Source organism: Tetrao urogallus (assembly GCF_951394365.1).
Source record: "Tetrao urogallus genome assembly, chromosome: 9".
Classification (NCBI taxonomy): domain Eukaryota; kingdom Metazoa; phylum Chordata; class Aves; order Galliformes; family Phasianidae; genus Tetrao; species Tetrao urogallus.
In genome coordinates this window covers 19,083,757-19,101,246 of record NC_136822.1, presented here as the reverse complement: position 1 = coordinate 19,101,246, position 17,490 = coordinate 19,083,757, and the positions used below count along the sequence as shown (strand labels likewise).

At 47.5% G+C, this 17,490-nt stretch overlaps 1 protein-coding gene across 8 annotated transcripts in view; it reads right to left on the bottom strand.

Moving 5' to 3' along the window:
- TNIK (TRAF2 and NCK interacting kinase) overlaps positions 1 to 17,490 on the bottom strand; it is a gene marked incomplete at both ends in the record, with an annotated part of 137,259 nt that overhangs the window by 23,692 nt on the left and 96,077 nt on the right. For 2 of the 8 annotated variants that reach the window (XM_079539879.1, XM_079539880.1), the window contains 6 exons: positions 1,844 to 1,950; positions 4,231 to 4,470; positions 6,365 to 6,529; positions 11,206 to 11,406; positions 12,879 to 12,965; positions 13,437 to 13,547. In XM_079539879.1, the coding sequence (XP_079396005.1) occupies positions 1,844 to 1,950; positions 4,231 to 4,470; positions 6,365 to 6,529; positions 11,206 to 11,406; positions 12,879 to 12,965; positions 13,437 to 13,547 (911 nt within the window). The remainder of the gene's footprint in view (positions 1 to 1,843; positions 1,951 to 4,230; positions 4,471 to 6,364; positions 6,530 to 11,205; positions 11,407 to 12,878; positions 12,966 to 13,436; positions 13,548 to 17,490) is intronic. The other 6 variants (XM_079539883.1, XM_079539884.1, XM_079539881.1 and 3 more) reach the window with 3 other exon arrangements.

Below are 17,490 nucleotides of genomic sequence, written 5' to 3'. Positions count from 1 at the left end.
CAGAGCTCTGAACACGAAGAACAAAGCACGCAGTGTGTGCACACTGCATCGCTCAGAGCTTTCAGAGAATGACCAGAATGGTGCAGAACTGTTGGACTGTGCAAAGCCATCACTGGGTTGCTGGCAGAATCATTTAGCATAAACAGTATATAAAATCACTGTCTGTCATTTTGTATCGACACGCATGCAGTAGTGAGCAGAGCAGGAGCATATCCCTCTGTGCCTGGAAATGCCCCCCAGTTGTTGCAACAGGGCAACAAAGAACAGAAAGCATATTTTTACAGCATTTACGTAGGAAGGTAATTAAGGAATTAAGAGCAAACAGAAGAGGTGTTTAGAAAGGAAAATTAGAGAAATGGTACTTTACTGCGAGAGGAATGAAATGTGAAAGCATTCCACTGAACACTTAGTTTAATGGACAGGGCAGCATCCTAATCACTTTCAATTTTCATCAAACTGATGTCTTCCAGCTCATGCTGCACAGCTGGCATATCCTCAGCTCAATTAACTCACGAGATGGACTTGCAAACTTTGGCAATCAATGTATTACCTGCACCCACCAGGACTGGGATGGGGGGGATTGTGGGAACATGAGGCGACCTTCAGCTTGACTTCTGCAAACTTATTTTTGCCTTCAATGCCATCACATAATAGGACTACTCAATCCAACATAACACCAGATTTTATGCTGTCCTTCAGGCAGCTTATTAAAAGAACAACGTTCTCAGGAAAACAAAATGCTTCAGCCTTGAGCAATAAGCATGAATATCCATGACATGAATGCTTTTTTAATTTAAGAACAGAACAACAAAAAAGATACTTTAATCTCCTTCTACCCCTGCAAGCTACTCGAGGCTGCTGCTGGCAGGCTTGCTGATACACAATGCAGACTTTGAGCTCCATCATGCAAGGCTACATACAACACACTTATCCTGTTCAAGGTTTACAGATCTGCCCACAATGCTCTGCAAATCAGAGCCAAGTTTTTCCATGACTAAGCCATGTTTTTTCAGTCCCATTCTGAGAAGAGCCTGTTAACTGCTCTGCTCATTAAACACGTTTGGGGATGGCTCTGCCGTGGATTTCCCTATCCTTCCTCAGTGCTGGGAGAGTGACCCTCCAGAATGTACTCCACAACATACCTGAGCTAAATGTGGTAAGAGGAAGTGGGGAAGAAGCTTCAGTCTTCTCTAACCTTCTCAGTGACATTGCAATGTCATGGGCATGGGAGGTGGGAAAAGATCTGACTCCCAGAAAGCCAAATGGAATTTTTTCCTTGACCTATGCCTGAAGGTCCAGCTCTCAACAAAAAGTACTAGTGCCCGTTCCTTGGTCACATTCCCCAGTCATTATTTGTAAAAAGCTGATGAGTAGGAAATGTATGGTATGTATTACTGTGATCTCCCCACTGGCTTGCAACTACATGGGCTCCTTTGCAGGCAAGAAGTGATGCCTGGACAGCCCAAATCTTCTTCAACTCAGGAGAATGGTCAAATTCCCGTTAGATTCAAAGCAACAGACACAGCATCCAGATACAAACCCTACAGTGCCTAGGAACATCTTACGGTTAGCTCAAAGGGAGAAAAACCCATGGGACTCTTACGCACGCACAGCTTTTAACACAAAACACTGATGCAAACCTAGCTCACCACAGCTACAACAAAAATATTGCAAAACTCTTGTTTTCTGCTAGCTGGCCAAAGGAAGGCTGAAGCCCAGCAAGGATGCAGGCATCCTACCAGCCCAGGGGGACCTGCCTGGGTGCTCAGCCAGGTGACTGCAGGAAGAACAGGAAGAACTGCAGCACAGGATCACCACTGTCTGTCACAGGTGCTGACCATACCTCGCCCGGATGGGCTGGGAGCCCAGCCTGGGTCCTAGGGCACTGCCATTGCCTGGGGAGTTCTTCCTCGCCAGCGCCGGGGATATGGAAGTGGTTCGTTGAGGCACCTGGAAAGAAGGGAGACATTGATCACCAACCAAGGCCAGGGCAGGCTGCTGCTCACACATCTGAGAGACCGGCCTTCGGCATTTCCATAAGACCTGATTTATATCTGATTTCCCACTGGTTCAGTATTTACAGCAATTATGAACTATCAAGCTCTCAGCTCTGAGCAGGCACTGCTTGAGCCAGAAAGGAGGTGCTGAGGAGCAGCACACTGCAGCCCTGCTGTCCCCCATAAGTGCCTCCTCCAGAAGCTGAACGCATGCACACACGTAGAGATGGTCTACGCCTAACAAAACCCAGAAGTCACTTTGAAGGTAAAATTCAGACTTCAGCATTTTAGCACTCGCAGTGGGGAATTTGGAGTCTCTCGTTCAGATATAACACATGCTAGCAGGGAGAAAATGTCGACTGGTGGACAAATGAGGATTGGTAGCAGAAAGGTCCAAACAGAGCCACCTAAGGCTCTCACTCCAACCTGATGGCCCCTTCTGCCAAGCCAAGCCTGCTGGCTGCTAGGTGCTCTAGGCACGACAGCTCATGGCAAACACAGCCCCTGGAAGCCCCAACACAGCCTAGGTTTGGTACAGCTCCTAACCCCAGACACGTGGGCCAGGCCACCAATCCCCACACCTGGGAGCTCGGACATTGCCATGGCATCACATGGAGTCACCCAGGTGCTGGAGGCCAGCAAGGAGAGGCACGGCAATACTCACCAGGTACAGGCAAGGCCAAGGGCTCAGCAAAAAGAATTGAGGATTTTTACGGAGAACAGACATGTAGTTATGTTAGACAAGCTAAGAAGACTTAGGGAGAGAGAGCTCTGTATGCTGCAGCGCAACCAGCTACAACACATCCCATTATAAAGCCACCTCTGCTCTGGACAGGTTACCTGGCAGTCAGGGCCCTGCAGCTTCTGTTACCTTCCTCTGAAGCATCCAGTCACAAACACTGGCAGAAACAAGACTCTGGACCACAGAGGCTGCCAGCCCCATTCACATGGCAATCCTTTTGTTCCCAGTGAGAAACACACCAAAGTGGTTTCAGCCAGTAAAACATGAAGCCAGACTCCTTGCAAGTATGAGTGCCAATGTGACAGCCCCAAGTACGAAATGCCACTCAGCCTGGAGACCTTTCCACAGTCCCTACTTTCTCATCTCAGGGGAGATACACAGCGTGGTGTCCAACACCAACCCCTTTCCACAGACCCCCTCAGCAGTGCATTACTGCAATCAGAAAAGATGCTGTTCTGAAAAGTCTGAAGGCGAAAGCAGCACCACATGCTGCTGTTTTCAATCTAGCCACTCTCTAGAGTGCTAGATTGAACTGCAAAGGACTTTTAAAAACTGGGTTAAAAACTTTAGTTACCCTTCTGCACTACTGAGGAGCAAGGCATGAGAAAACTGGAGCCGTTGGCTTGCGTTTCCTTTTGTCTCAGCACTGATGCACCTTATCCCCTGCTAGTACACAAAGCAGGAATGGTATTACTACCATACAACACACTGCCATAAATCCTTTGCACAGAGGCTTACCTGGTATCCGGTCTTTTGATGGAAGCCACTTGCTTGTTACAGAAAAACTGCCTCTCAATCACAGACAAATACTATCTGCCTCACTGTCACTTACCAATTTGTAACAATTTTTTCCTCTCAAAAAATCCTCCAGGCTAAGAGCTGATTAACTACAAGGGGAATTCTAACTGCCAAGTTGCAATTCATTCAAAATGAAGGTGTATAAACAATGCAATTGAAAAACTGAGCCAGAAGACTCTTAATTAAAGAGGTACTGCCAGATACTGCCATCATATCAATGAAGGTACAGAGCTGCTGGAGCCCTTACAAGTCTTCCATCAAATATTGATTGCAACAGGAGGCACGATGCTGGACCAAAAGGACCCTTCTTATTGAGCACGACAAATTTTACGATCCTACAATTCTATTTAAACAGAAGGTTGCCATTTTTTTTTTTTCCTAGGGCAAGGAGAAATTGATTTGTTTTGGCCTTGGTCCGGGCTCGAGAACTTTCTTTGCTGGAGGGCAATGCTATTTTGCAGTGCTGTGCGCGCACCCAAAAGCAGCTCCCAATGTCTCCGCAGCTCATGCAAAATCTGCAGGGTCAATCCTTGCTGCAGACCCACAGGGGTGAGCTTGGCCAGAGGTGCTGAGCACAGCACCAAAGCACAGCTCCACTGGCTGGCAAAGAGGACCGGTGTCAGCCCAGTCCTGCAGGGACCAGCTCTGGGACGGCCTCTTTGATGTGCTGAAAGCGAGGAGCAATAGTGTTACCTTTGGTGGAATGTCTTCCTCCTGCCGTAACCAAGAACTTCGGTCAAACTTTTCAATGCGAGGGGGCAGAGGAGGGTTTTCTGAGGTGGGGTCCGAGTTCTGCCTTGGCATCTCAGTGCGGTGAGAGGTCACCGTCAGAGCCTCCTGAAACCCAGCCATCCCCTTTGCAGGCTGTTCATGCAGTGACTGAGACCCAGACAAGGAGCTTCCTTGGGATTTCACAGTGACCAGATGTGGAATCTAAGCACCAAGTCAAAACAGAACTATCAGTACAAAATGGAGAAAAAAAGCGGATCGAAAAGAGAAAAATCAAAAATGCGATTTTTAGGGAAAAAAAAAAAAAAATTGATTAGCACTTTGGATGCACTAAAAAAGCCCCCTTGGTTTGAGATCAGCACTGCCTTGGTTTCAGGAACTTCTGACTTACATCACTTCAATGCAAGAACTGTTAAAAATCATGCTCAGCATTTGGAAATGGGGAAATGCCGCAGTCAGAGCCACGTCTCAGCTCTGCACAGCAATGGAACACAGCATTTACTCACAGCAGCACTGAAGGAGTTCAGGCAGGGTGCCCTGGGCAGCTCACACACATGAAACAAGGCCATGCACGCCTTGGGCTGCACCCACCGTGAGCCCAATGTCAAGCTCCTACCCCTGGTAACTCTAGGGTTGTGCTGATGATATTTGGCATGGAATTCCCTTATTAAGAATAATAATTAAAAAAAGAGAAACAATAGTAAATAATAGTTACCAAAAAAAAAAAAAAAAAAAAGCTTCAGGAATTCCGAGGCATAAATGGCTTAAAAATAAATCTTGAGGCATGAGTTTCTATATGGCTACAAATCCCATCCCTTAGATCAGGTCTACAGATCTAAGGCTTATGAGTGAATGAAAGGAATGCTGACATCTGGTTTGGAAAATCAGAAACATTCACAGCATTTGAGTTTATGAAATCAGAGCTTCTTCCCAGAACCCTGAGATATCTACAATGACTTCTTCCTTGCTACAGCAGATTTGTAATTAGCATTTCAGGGTAAGCGTGACATTTTTACATACATGCCTATTTGTGCATGGACATGCATGCACATGTGTACAGACACACATATTTACGTGGATCTGTGAGTTTCAAGCAGCTTTTTCTCTGGTATTTTATTGTCAAACAAAAGCCTTTATAGCTGTTGACAATATTGGTCACGAAAAAAATCACCGAAAAATATTTCCAGGCTTGAAATTAGGAAATGTTTGGTTAATCAGAGACATTACTGAGAAGTCTGCAAAGTGGAGTTTTACCCACTTCCCAGTGTCTGTGATGCACACAGAATGCATATTCATTGGAGAAGAAAGAGCTTTCCATTTAAGGGCTTTCCAGCATGTGTTTTGCTTGAAGTTGCTGCTGTACTGACTTACAGGAGCACATACTCCATGTAGATGGCCTTTTATTTTCCACATTTTCCCATAGAAAGCCCACCTGAATGTGGAGGAAAGGCTCTGTACTCCCTGAAATGAGCCTGCTCAAGTCTGCACATCCGCGAGGGCACTTCCAGTGACCAACCCAGAGCCAGCACTGATGCTCCACCAACTTGCTGCAGAAGCCTACTAACAGACCTTGCAACTAGGGTAACTTAAAAGCATAATTCTCCTCCACTGTAATGGTCATGGTGATCTATGCCTTCTCCAAATGCGTTTGTGACTGATGTTAACTCAATGGAAAAAAGAAACAAAACCCCCGAATTGAAGTGACAAAGAAAGTAAAACCTCCTTCTGATGATGTCCAGCATCAAAATGCCCTGGGTTTTTGTACCAAGCACTGTGGTTTCAAAGCAGATTCAAAGAGGAAGAGAGCGACTGCTGCACTGGACCAGACCAGCAGTTCCTCTCAGTCCTCCAGCTTGTTTCTGGCAGTAACCAGGACCTGATGCTTCAAAGGAAGGTATTAACCAGCATGATGTTTCTAACACATGAAGGTGACGAGGATCAACTCATGAATGCAGATGCTGCTCTACCTCACAAATACGCTTCAGGCTAAGACATCACAGAGCAAGACACTATTTTAACACTGCTTTTCCTTTTACCTGATCGGCACCCCTGGCATCCTGGGTGCTGTATGGGCACCAGTCAGGGGAAGCACCATTACCTGCGGGTCCACGGGTCTGAGCAGGGGTGGGGTCCGCGCCGGCTGCACACTGCTAATACTAAAGGACTCTGAGCGAGGAGGCAGGTTGGGGTCTGAAATCCTGTTGGCCACCTTGTGTGGCATCGCCGGCGAGCTCTGACGGTTGAGTCGGGAGCGCTCCTCCACCTGCAGTAGGAGGGGTGACACTGAGTGGTTATTTGATAAACTGGGGTTGCTTGGTTGGTATGAAAAACTCATCTTTGATTTGAAGAAACGGTTGTATGGGGTACTGGGTTTTTATACGGGCACACACTGGGGTCCCCGTGGTCTTGCTACATTCACCTGAAGCTGATCACAGCTCAGCTCCCACAAGCTGCTGCTGCAGGCAATCAATACCATCAGGAAACCAAAAAAGGAACCTCCAGCTTCTAAAAGGCAAGGAAGTTCCATAAAGAGCCATTTTAAACTGAAAGCTGAGGTATGCCAATGTATAGGAAGCTCTTTACTCTTCAGATATATCCGGGTGTTGTACGATTAGGGGACTCCTGATACCCAGCAGATTGTGCAGATAATGCATTTTAAAGACTCCAAAATGACTATTTGTATTTCATGTGCATAATTCATTTCTGAGTGTGGAATGGAAAATTAAAGCCCCAGGACGAGGCAGCACGCCTCAGAGAAGCGTTTCCACATTTGTTTCTTATTTCTTCTTCAATGTATCTGTAAGCCAGGGGACCCTTTTCCTTCACTACTATGAGCACCACGAGGACTGCTTCTGTTTGATCTGAATAGAAGAATAAGCACAGCAGCCAGAAAATGGCTGGCTTTGATCTGAATTTACTGTCTGGCACCTTGTCATGTACAGAAGAAAAAAACCCTCCACTACAGATACAGAAATAAAAACAAAGCCCAGTGCTCTCAGCAAATCTTGATGGAAACACAATGTCTTTGGGTAGCCCAGATAAGTGTGCGATCTGGGTAATGCCACAATTAGACCATATGCACTGATATTCATACACTGTATGCTATGCAGAATTTTTGATTCCTCAACCAGAGATCTGATGTATAGTTTCATTTACATGCCATTAATGTGTTAAATACCCTTAGCATGTCTTAATTATCTTAATTACAATGTCATGTTGAAAAGCGATCCATGGAACAAGTTAGCTCGGAAAGAATCACGGCTCTTCTCTAAGCAAATATTCACGAAGCAAAAAGGAGAACTATATATTGATAAAATGAATCTCTTCCTCTTTCAAATGCCAGGCGGGAGAAAGAGTAAAATTCAGGTAAAAGGTGTTATAGATTCTTTCTTTCCTAGCTCTGTGTGACCAGCTGGGCCATGCCTGTATCCCAAGAGGACATCACAGCTTCCCCCAGGCACTGCCCATCTACAGTCAGAGGCTGGGCACAGCTCAGTTCAGTGATGCCCATGGGAGAAGACACAAAGACAGCAGAGTAGAGTGGAAAGGAGAACCTCCTCTGAACAAGGGAGCAGCAGCATGAATGCTGGGCTGAAGGTTCAGTCCAGCAATCTGCTTATCAGCCAATCTTGGCACAAACAACAACAGCTGAAGACAGTGCCATTGGCATGTCCTCTGGCTGCTTGCAGGAGCTCTCCAGCAGAATGCCAAGCCATAATGTGTGGCTGATTTTGGAGGACTTCAAAGCCTGTGTGGGGGAGAAGGCAGGAGAGTAATGAAATGGAGAGGACTGTGTACCGGGAAGGAGAAAGGCACTTGCTTTTCCCACTGCCAAGCCTCCTTGACAGCACTTTGTTTCACTAGCTCAGCGGATGAAGCTCTTGGGACTCTCCAGCTGTGTTGTATGGAGCTTTATCAACTTCACCATTAAGCAGAGGGAGAAAAAAGCATCATTCTGCAGTGCTGAGCTCTGTAGGAATTCATCATCAGTCCAGTTCCAGCTATCTCCTGTACTCCCCCTAGTAGCTGTTGCGCAGGCCCCACTGGAAGCTGTTGTTTTAACATGCAGCTTCAAAGCATGAGAAGAATAAAAGCCACAGGGACAGATGGAGGAGCTCAGGCATGCTGGCTTGCTGCAGAGAACAGCCTGGCTTGTGCTGGGCCCCTAAAGACTGTGTGGTGGGAAAGCACTGCAGGGCCAGGCCACTGCTTGGAAAATGTCTGACTGAACGTGTCCCCCTTATGCATGGCCATGCACGGCATGCACTGGCCCAAACCTGCCCTGCAGCTGAACATGCTGCAAGTACTCTGTCACTGAGAAACCAACTATCTGCACCACTTTGATCAGCAAATGCTCGCCCGTAACAGAGCAGTCAGTAATGGAGACAGATGCTAATTAGAGTAACACTGCTTACAGTGCTGATATGATGTCCCTGGCTGGATCATCAGAGGGTCCCAACATGATGTCTGAAATGGCCCAGCTAGTCCTCAATTACAAGAGATTTGTGTGGGTAAGCAGGCCAGGCCTGGGACAGAACTCAAGCTACATCCCAAGTTAATTTCCAGTGGATAATCCTTCACACCTGCAAGAACAAGGGATGACAGCAGATGAGGATGTGCATCCATGCATGGCGGTGAAGACTACTTGATCAGACTGTTTTGTCCGGCACAAAAAGAAGAATCTCTTGGATGTGTATTATGGATAAATGACTATATGAGCGAGAAGTAGGAAAAATTGATGGGTCCATGGCAAGAGAACTCAGATGTGGTGATCAGGCTCCTGAGAGAGAAGACTTGAGAAGAAAGATCACAAAAACAAGGGAGATATAGGATCACGATCATCAGTGAATATCAACAAGCTCCCTGGAGCCTCCAGAAATCACTCCTGGCACAGGAAACAGCTTGCAGACTCCTTCTTCAACCTCTCCCATCCAAACAACCTGACATGAAGAACACTCGCTGGCCATTTAAAGGGTGACGTCCCACCTGCTGCAAAGCCCCTAGTAAGTCGTGCCAAGGCTGCTACCACTGCCTCTGTGTCCATCTGGATTCATATCACTCAGGGTGGTCAGACTGGCAGAAACACAAGCAGAGAGAAATTACACTGAAGGAGTCTGCCTTGATGTGGTGGTTTGCTGTGTAGGTATACAGATGAGACTGCCTGTATCCAGACTTGTCTTGTCCCTGTTCCAATAGGAATCAAATATTTCTGTTACATTAGCACGTATGGACTGGGTACTAGAACAGCTCAACTACAGCAGTCACCACAGTATGCAGGTATCAGCACAAGATGGACTTGAGTACAGCCAGTAAGAAAGCCACTTTAATACAAACAGCAAAGTAGCTTAACAGTGCTAAAACTGGGAGCATATGAAGTAGATAAAACAGGGTATGGAGGACGGAGGAGTAGTTCTGGGAAGTTCCCAAGGGTGCTGCATCAAGGCAGTACACCAAACTACTGCTCCCAAGTGCCTAAAGATGGCACAATCATTGCTTTGAGCATTTCACCGCAACTGGACAGAATGACACAGGCAAAGAACAAATGGTTTTGACAGCTAATTGGTGGAAGCTGGAGATGTTCCAGCACAACGGGAAACCTTGTCATTCCTATGATTTCAGCAAAGGGCATGAGGCACTCTCTACCACTCCTGTTGGCATTGCAGTTCCCAATGCCCCACTTCAAGTGATGACATCAAAAAACAGCAACTCACCCACAGAATAAAAGAAATGGGCCTTGGTGTTTGAAATTGAAAGCCAAACCCAACACTTTTCTCCTTCATCATGGAAAAAGATCCCTCTTTATAAATCTTTGTAATAGTTTCAATGACAGTGCCAGAGGTACACTTCAGTAATGTTCCAGATGATTTATGTAAAACTGGGCAAGGAAAGACAGAGTTTATTCTCTTTTTCCTGCCTTCTACTTACTCTTAACACTACTGTGGATGAAGAAGATCCCCTGCTCTGCAGAAAGCTGCAGAAGCACCACCAAGGTGGAAGTCTCTCCCGCTGGAGGCATTTCAGTGCTGTGCTGTATGGCGCATCTGGCCTTAGGCAGGAATGTTTTGACCACCTACCAAATCCCTTCTTCCACATGAAAGGCTGCAGAATAATCCTGCAATTCTGTGAAAATATGTTTGGTTGCAATCAAAAGACTCTGAACACTGAATCAGAAGGGAATGAAGAAGAAACCAAAGGGAGCACGAAGAGGAGAAAAGAGTTCTCAAAACCCCATTAATTCTGCCAAGACCAAAGAGTGCCAGATTTTTGGCAGCACAGCAGTGGCCCTGCTCAGTAGGAAGAATGGGTGAATTATTAAACGACCTTTTTGTGGAGGAGGAGAGTTACAAAATTAAACCAACTAAACCCAAAGAATTCTAGAAAAATTAAAAACAAGAGTGGGCACCCGTCTTAATGGAGCCACCACAAAGGGATTAAGGAGAAAAGAAATGTTCGCGTGTGATTCTGACACTGCACTGCAGACAATGCACGTCTTCATCTTTTCAAGACGATTCAGTCAGGCAATAATTAATATTCAAGATCTCACAATGGTTATAACAATTCTGTCTTTTTGATGGGGAGAAAATCAGCATTGTGGCTTCTGTTCCTGAAAATCACAAAAGAAGAGCAATCCCTAGAGATAAAGCCCTCAGCATGAGAGAAAAAGCTGTCTGTTCTCTGATTATGGGAAGCTGAATTAGCACTCTGAGTGCACCCACAACCACCTCTCGGCACTGGCCAGCAGCTGCCCCTTCTCAGGCAAACACAGGAGCTACAACAGCTGCCCAGGCTTCTTGCTGGCATGTACCCATGTACCTATGGCTGAATCTCTCAAGGAGACTTCGTCTCCTTGTACACCCTCATGGAAAAATCTCTTACCCAGCACAGTGCTGGGTAAGAATCCAACTGCAAGCACGACACGCACTCTTTGCTTGTGCCTACCTCCTTGGCCCACGCTGGTTTCTCGCTGGCATTTATCCCTTCTTTGTAATGGTAGAGTGGTTTCTTCTCCGCTGGTCTCTGGTCCTGCCGCTGCTGCTGCTGCTGCTGCTGCAGGGACACCAGGTAGTCCCGCTCCTGTTGGAGCTGCCTCTGCAGCCTCTCTGCTTGCCTCTGCTCCTCCAGCTGCTTGCGCTTATACTCCTACCCAGAAGAAAGCACAGTGACATGGCTGCATGGTGCCCAGCCAGCGTATTGATGCGGGACAGCAAACTGCAGGTTTATCTTTTGGGTAGAAAGCTGGGCCCAAGCATCTGAAAAGCTGTTTTCTTGCAAAGCCCTTTAAATCCAAAGACTCTGGAGGGTGGGTTGTAAAGCATCCCAGAGAAGAGACAGGTCAGAGGACACAGCCAACAAATCCGGAGTTTTAAACCCTGCATGGGACTTTGCATTTAGTGTATCTCTCTGCCTCCATTTTCTACATGGGAACAGAAAGTGGTAGTGCTGCATCACCAGAAAAACCTTGCACAACCTGCTGATGGCTCCAACACCTACACAAAACCTGTGCAACTCTCTGCCACACAGCAGCCTGACCAGGGACCTGGGCAACCTCCTCCAGCAGGGTCAGGTGCTGCTCATGGGCCACCCAAGTCCCTCAGTGGCTGCAGTGCTCTTCAGAGAAGGTGGGAGGCACCTCAGAGATTGCAGCTTTTGACAGCCTACAGCTGTGCCTTGAGGCACATGGAAAGTTGGTCTGCAGAGGGACATTAGTGCCAAGCTGCTGGGGGAGACTTCCAATCTACGTCAGAAACACGAGGTCAGCATGGACATCCCTCTGCCAATCCCAAACAGAAGCCAATTAGATAAAATAACTTGCTCACAGGGCTTATAAATTACCATTGATTTTGCCCAGATTTTTCTGGATGAGGACAACAAAGGATCAATGCAATGAGGTGCCAAATACCATTAGTTCATAAAAACCCCAGCCAAAGCTGGGTCTATGGAGCACTTTGTAGGACTAATTTATTGTTGGTGTCAATGGCAGCACAGCAGAGCCAACAGTATGATCTTCCTGAATCCCCACAGCTCTGTGAGGTTTAATGACTAAATCATTAACAACTTTTGAAAAGGCCTTTTTAAAAAGCACAGGCTTGTGTGAGGGTTTTGCTTTTCCCTACGTAAATTCAATAGGGGGACAAACAATAATCCACACAGATTAAAAGTAAACACGGTGAGAGTATAACGGCTAACGGCATTTTAAAAGAATTGTTCCAAAAAATAATTAAACAACAGAAAATGTCACGAGAGGGACTGCACGGTGTTCCTGCAAGGGAATTAAGATAGAAGCATTCACACAAAACATTAAAACCCACATCACAGCGTGGGTTTGCCCGGTGCAGTTATCTTACAGCTCCATCATACTCCAGCATGCTGCTAACAGCCATAAACGTGGTGGGGAAACAAATAGGGCCATGCTGCATCCAGGCCTGCTCCTCTGAGGGAGGCCAAAGGCACGTGGGGACACGGGGAGCTTGGCATGCTGGTGTGGGGCTGGAGGGGTGGTTGTATGCTTGTCACAGCTTGCTGGTCCACGCCTCAGCATGGTGGGAGGCATGCAGGGGGTGTCAGTGCATGCGGGCAGGAAGCATCGAGCAGGGACGGGGTGTCCCGTTTACCAGAAGTAGTGCTTGCTCCTGCAACAACTGCTGCTGCAGGATCTCTAACTGTCTCTGCTCCTCCTCTAACTGTCGCCTGATGTACTCCTGGAGGTATGGCAGCAAGGATCAAAGAAAAAAGAGAGAGAAGGTGAAAGAGGCAGTGTTTTGCAAGAGGAAGAGCAATGTGGTGGGCACCCAAATCCATCCCACCCACGTGCTGGCACTGATTGGCCAGATTGGGTACCCTCAGCCGTGCCCAAAGAGCCCAGGGGCTTCTGAGGGCAATGAGCTAAAACTGCTTGGAAATGGCCAACATTCACCGTGGGCAGTGCAGAACCCCACCTGGGGACAGGAGGGTGGGAAAACCCCTCACCAAGCATCCCCAACCTGCAGGCAGACAAGTGGATCCGCACAGAAACCAATTAGGACAGCAGGAAGCGACGCGCACAGCGCTAACAATTAAACCATTTCCTCTCCAGTGATGAAAGCGGGGACAAAACAGGAGTGCTCGTGAGAAGACGGGCCTTTTTCCCATTGGAGCAAGAGGCACACACTGAGGGTGAGGGCCCACATTACCTGCTCGTGCTCGGCACGCCGCCGCTCCTCCTCCCTCCTCATCTGCTCCTCGTAGTGCCGCCGCTGCTCCCGCTCCTGCTGCTTGCGCAGCTCCTTCTCCCGCCGCTGCTGCTGCAGGGGCAAAGGGCACAGGTCAGCCACCAACACGGGTGTCCCCTCACCTCACAGCCCCACAAAGCCACTCCCGAGGTTTGGGGGGGATGCTAGGAAGGCATCATGTCCCTCATATGCTTGCTGAGACCAAAACCTAACACGCAGAAGATCCAAAATCCAACGGTTTTTCTCTTTTCTTGATTCTTATCTGCCAGTCGTGCTATCTGCTAAGGAAAAGAAGGCTCTTGACCGAGTCACTGAAGATCAAGCTACTTTTTATGACAAGGGCTCACACGCTTATAGCCTCTTCCCCTGCAATCAATACGGCTCTGTAAGGACGTACTGCTCCAGTCTGGACACAATGCTGCTTGCAAGGGGGGGAAGCTCACACTCATCACATGCCCATACTGGAAATAATTAGCTAGCAACAGGCTGAATCATTTGCAATCACAAAACAAGTGCAACGGGGGCTTACCCTGCTCCTGCCCATCTCCTGGCCCATGATCCCTCTTCTTTGGCTCTGTCATATCTAACCCAACAGCAATATGGTGATGACAATCTACCACCTGCTCCCATGCTTCTGATGTGAACTGCATGGGGAGGATCGGCTTCTCCTTACTTCAGAGGTACCAAGAGTGTGACTCATGATTTTTCTCCCCTTCAAGGCATCCCTCCAAGGCTGCAGCTCAGGGACCCCCAAACTGCTCTCTTCAGGGATTTGGGAGCCACAGGCACGCTCCAGCCACCAAGGCAGCAGGCAGCTCTGCATGGCCACAGCCAGCTCATCAGCAGAGGGCACTCAAATGCAACCAGCAGCTGCCAGGGACTGTGGCCTCGTAGCTCCTCCTCTGGGTGCAGAGACAGACATGCAGTGCTCATGGGGAAGCAACCCACAGAAGCATGGACCAAGGCCTTATTTCTCCCTTTTATATTTCTTTTTCTTCTCAGACATTCTTGCTGCTGCGTGTTGGCAGGCTGCAGAGTCGAGGAAGGTATCGGAGTGATTTAAATGCTGCATGATGGCTACATCACATGGATGTAGAACAGGCAGCTGGCTGCAGAAGCTCTGCCCAAGGAGCTGGCTGAGCTCTCTGGAGGTGAAAATGCATATAGTTTAAATTGCTGATAAGCAGTAAACCTGCACTGTCAATATAATACGTAGATTTGGTATCTATTACCTACAGATATACAGACATCTATCTACGCATCTATCTAGATACGTATCTCCATAGATATACAGATATCTACAACAAGAATACACCCACATTACAAAATATGAAAGAGCCACTGCCTGTGTCACACCTTTCCATCCACAGGTAACGCCCACAGGGATCCTGCAATCTGATGATTGCCTTCAGCTTAACACGAGAGCTGCAGCATAGCATTAGTTGCCATCCATGGCCACAGTCATCAGTGCTGCTTAACTCGCTGCAGGGAAAGAAAATTGCACTCAACCTGAAATACCCTGCCAGCTCCAGACTCCGTCGTGTCCCACGCCATGCACGTTGTCACACTGCCCACGGGATGCATGTGTTACTCTGTGCGTACGCATGTCCTCGTTGAAAGCAGTGCTGACATATGTCTGCTTTGATTCTTCGAGCTCTATATTCAAAATGAGACGAGCGGGATGTAGCAGTGACAAATGGGATTTCCCAGCTTTGCCAGCTCTGGCCTGACCTCCTCAGATGAGAGCTGAGAAGGTCGCTGCTCCCATGCACTCAGACAGCCCCCAGGAGCACAGGTTGAACGCATGCTAACTTCAGCTCCCAAACATAGTGTGCATCATACTGGTTTGGTTTGGGGGAGAGAGGGCATTTTAAATGTGTTTTTTTTTTGTTAAAATAGCATACTGTTGAATAAAACACATAATGGTTGTGTAGGCTGGGCTTGGCTGGCAGGAGGCAGGGGACTGAATGCCACAGCTATTTCTCAGATAAAAATCACTGGATTGGTCTTTATTTCCCATCCAGCAGGCACATGAAGCCAAATCCCTCCAAGGGAGAACAGAAAATGCTGTTCCCGGGAGAGAGCTGCACACTGCTCTGCTACCAGCCAAATGCACACACCAGTGCCCAGTGAGACAGGTCCATTTCATTCCCTCCCTAAAGGCACACACCTAACTACCAGCCTTCTCTGCACCTCAAGCCTAGCAAAACCCAGAAGCTGGGAACTGAGCCCCTCCAGCTGCAGCTTTTCTTTTGGAGCTGCCAGCTGCTAATCAAAATAGTTAAGAGACTTCTATGCCCTGCTGCACCCCTCTCAAGGCCTGGAGTACAGAGCTCATCTGTGCTTCTCTCTACTTCTACACCCCTTTGGTCAGGTCATGCTATAACTAAAGCATTTGTCATGGCTGCCTACAAGCAACATCCTGCCCAATGCTGTCCCTGCAGAGATGCAGCAGCACAGACTCCCTGTGCACTGGCTCTTAGGGCCCTGCTTCTGCAGCTGGCAAATAACTTAGACGGATCTGACCCCATGATGGGGTGAGAGAAGCCCCCCAGCAATGCAGCTCTCTTCCACTCCTGGCTCACATCAGTGCTACCCCACTTGGTCCTGTGCCCACCAGCACAAGGATGATAGGGGGATCTTGTTTGAACTGAACTGAACTGAAAATCTGCAAGATGCAGCTCAAAACTGAAACGAAGCATTCAAAGAGCTCTCTTTATTTGCCTCCTTTTCTCCATTTTCTGCCCTCTCCCTCCCACCTTAAGTGCACACTTCCCACACTTCTCCAAGCCTGCAACTACTGTGTGTATTTACACTATTCAGATTTATTATTCATGCAAGGCAAGAGCACCAATTAATTAGGACTGCGTTTATATAACTCTGCAGGTAGAGATTTATGTAGCTGCTTGTAAGCCAGAATGGGATCTTATTTGTGCTGCACTGGAAATGACAGGTTTTAAATATTGATGAGGAAAGACACACGAAGGCAAAGCCTCCAGTGGGAAGGCCTTTGGAGGTTGGGCATGAAACAAGGACATCAAAGGAGCAAGCTCTTCTTGCTCTACAAGAAGCATTTAGGAACAGGAGCAGTGGGAGAGCTGTTCAGGGTTAGAGTCTCCCCATGAACCATGAGGGCCCTGAGAGGCACTAACACACGCAAATGCAGCTCTCAAAAACCTTGGCAGCTGCTCCCAAACCTGAGCATGAGGCAGCAAAGATGTGGAATGGGAATTCCAAGTAACAAATGAAAACAAATACTCGAGGTGGTTGTGTTGTTGTGGCAGGCTCATTTATCCAAGCCACCAGGGAAACAGTGACTATGCCTGGAACATCATCGTTCCTGACACCGAGCACTGGAGCATGGAGAGGTGTTTCCCACCGGTAGAAAAATGGGGTCAGAACTTCCTACCACAGCAAATGGAGATGTGACAATGCTCTGAACCACTGCAGGCTTTATTTGAGGTCATCGTGGAGGAACACGACTGAGACTCCGTGCAGGAGGAGGGTCTTGCTTCAGAAATGATGAGTTCTGTAGGCTTTATAAACAAAGCAAAACTAAAGAGATGTAAAGTATAGTGCATAACTGCATTATAGGAGCTCCTGTAATGGAGCTTTCCTTGTAAATAGGTATGCTGGCTGCTGCCAGGATCACTGCAAAGTAGCAATCCCAATGAAAATGCTCCTATAAGCTGTATGATACCCACATGTGCACAAGAAAATAACAACTACAAATCCAGCTGGCCTAAGTTTACCTATAATTAATTGCAGGAAACCTTTTGCATTGCTTCGTAAGAACTTCCACTAGACAGTGCTCAGCTGATTATCATCTAAAAGAGCTGCAGCAAGTTTGTATTCACTGAACATGCAGCCCAGTAACCGCAGTGACTGCAATCTGCCATGTAAACAGCAAGGTGCTTAGATGGGGCTTCTGCATTCCCTGTAAGATCTGACCTTTCGTTTTCTGCCTATCAAGAAAATTAAAATCTGCAACATGACATAAAAATGAGGTTATGTA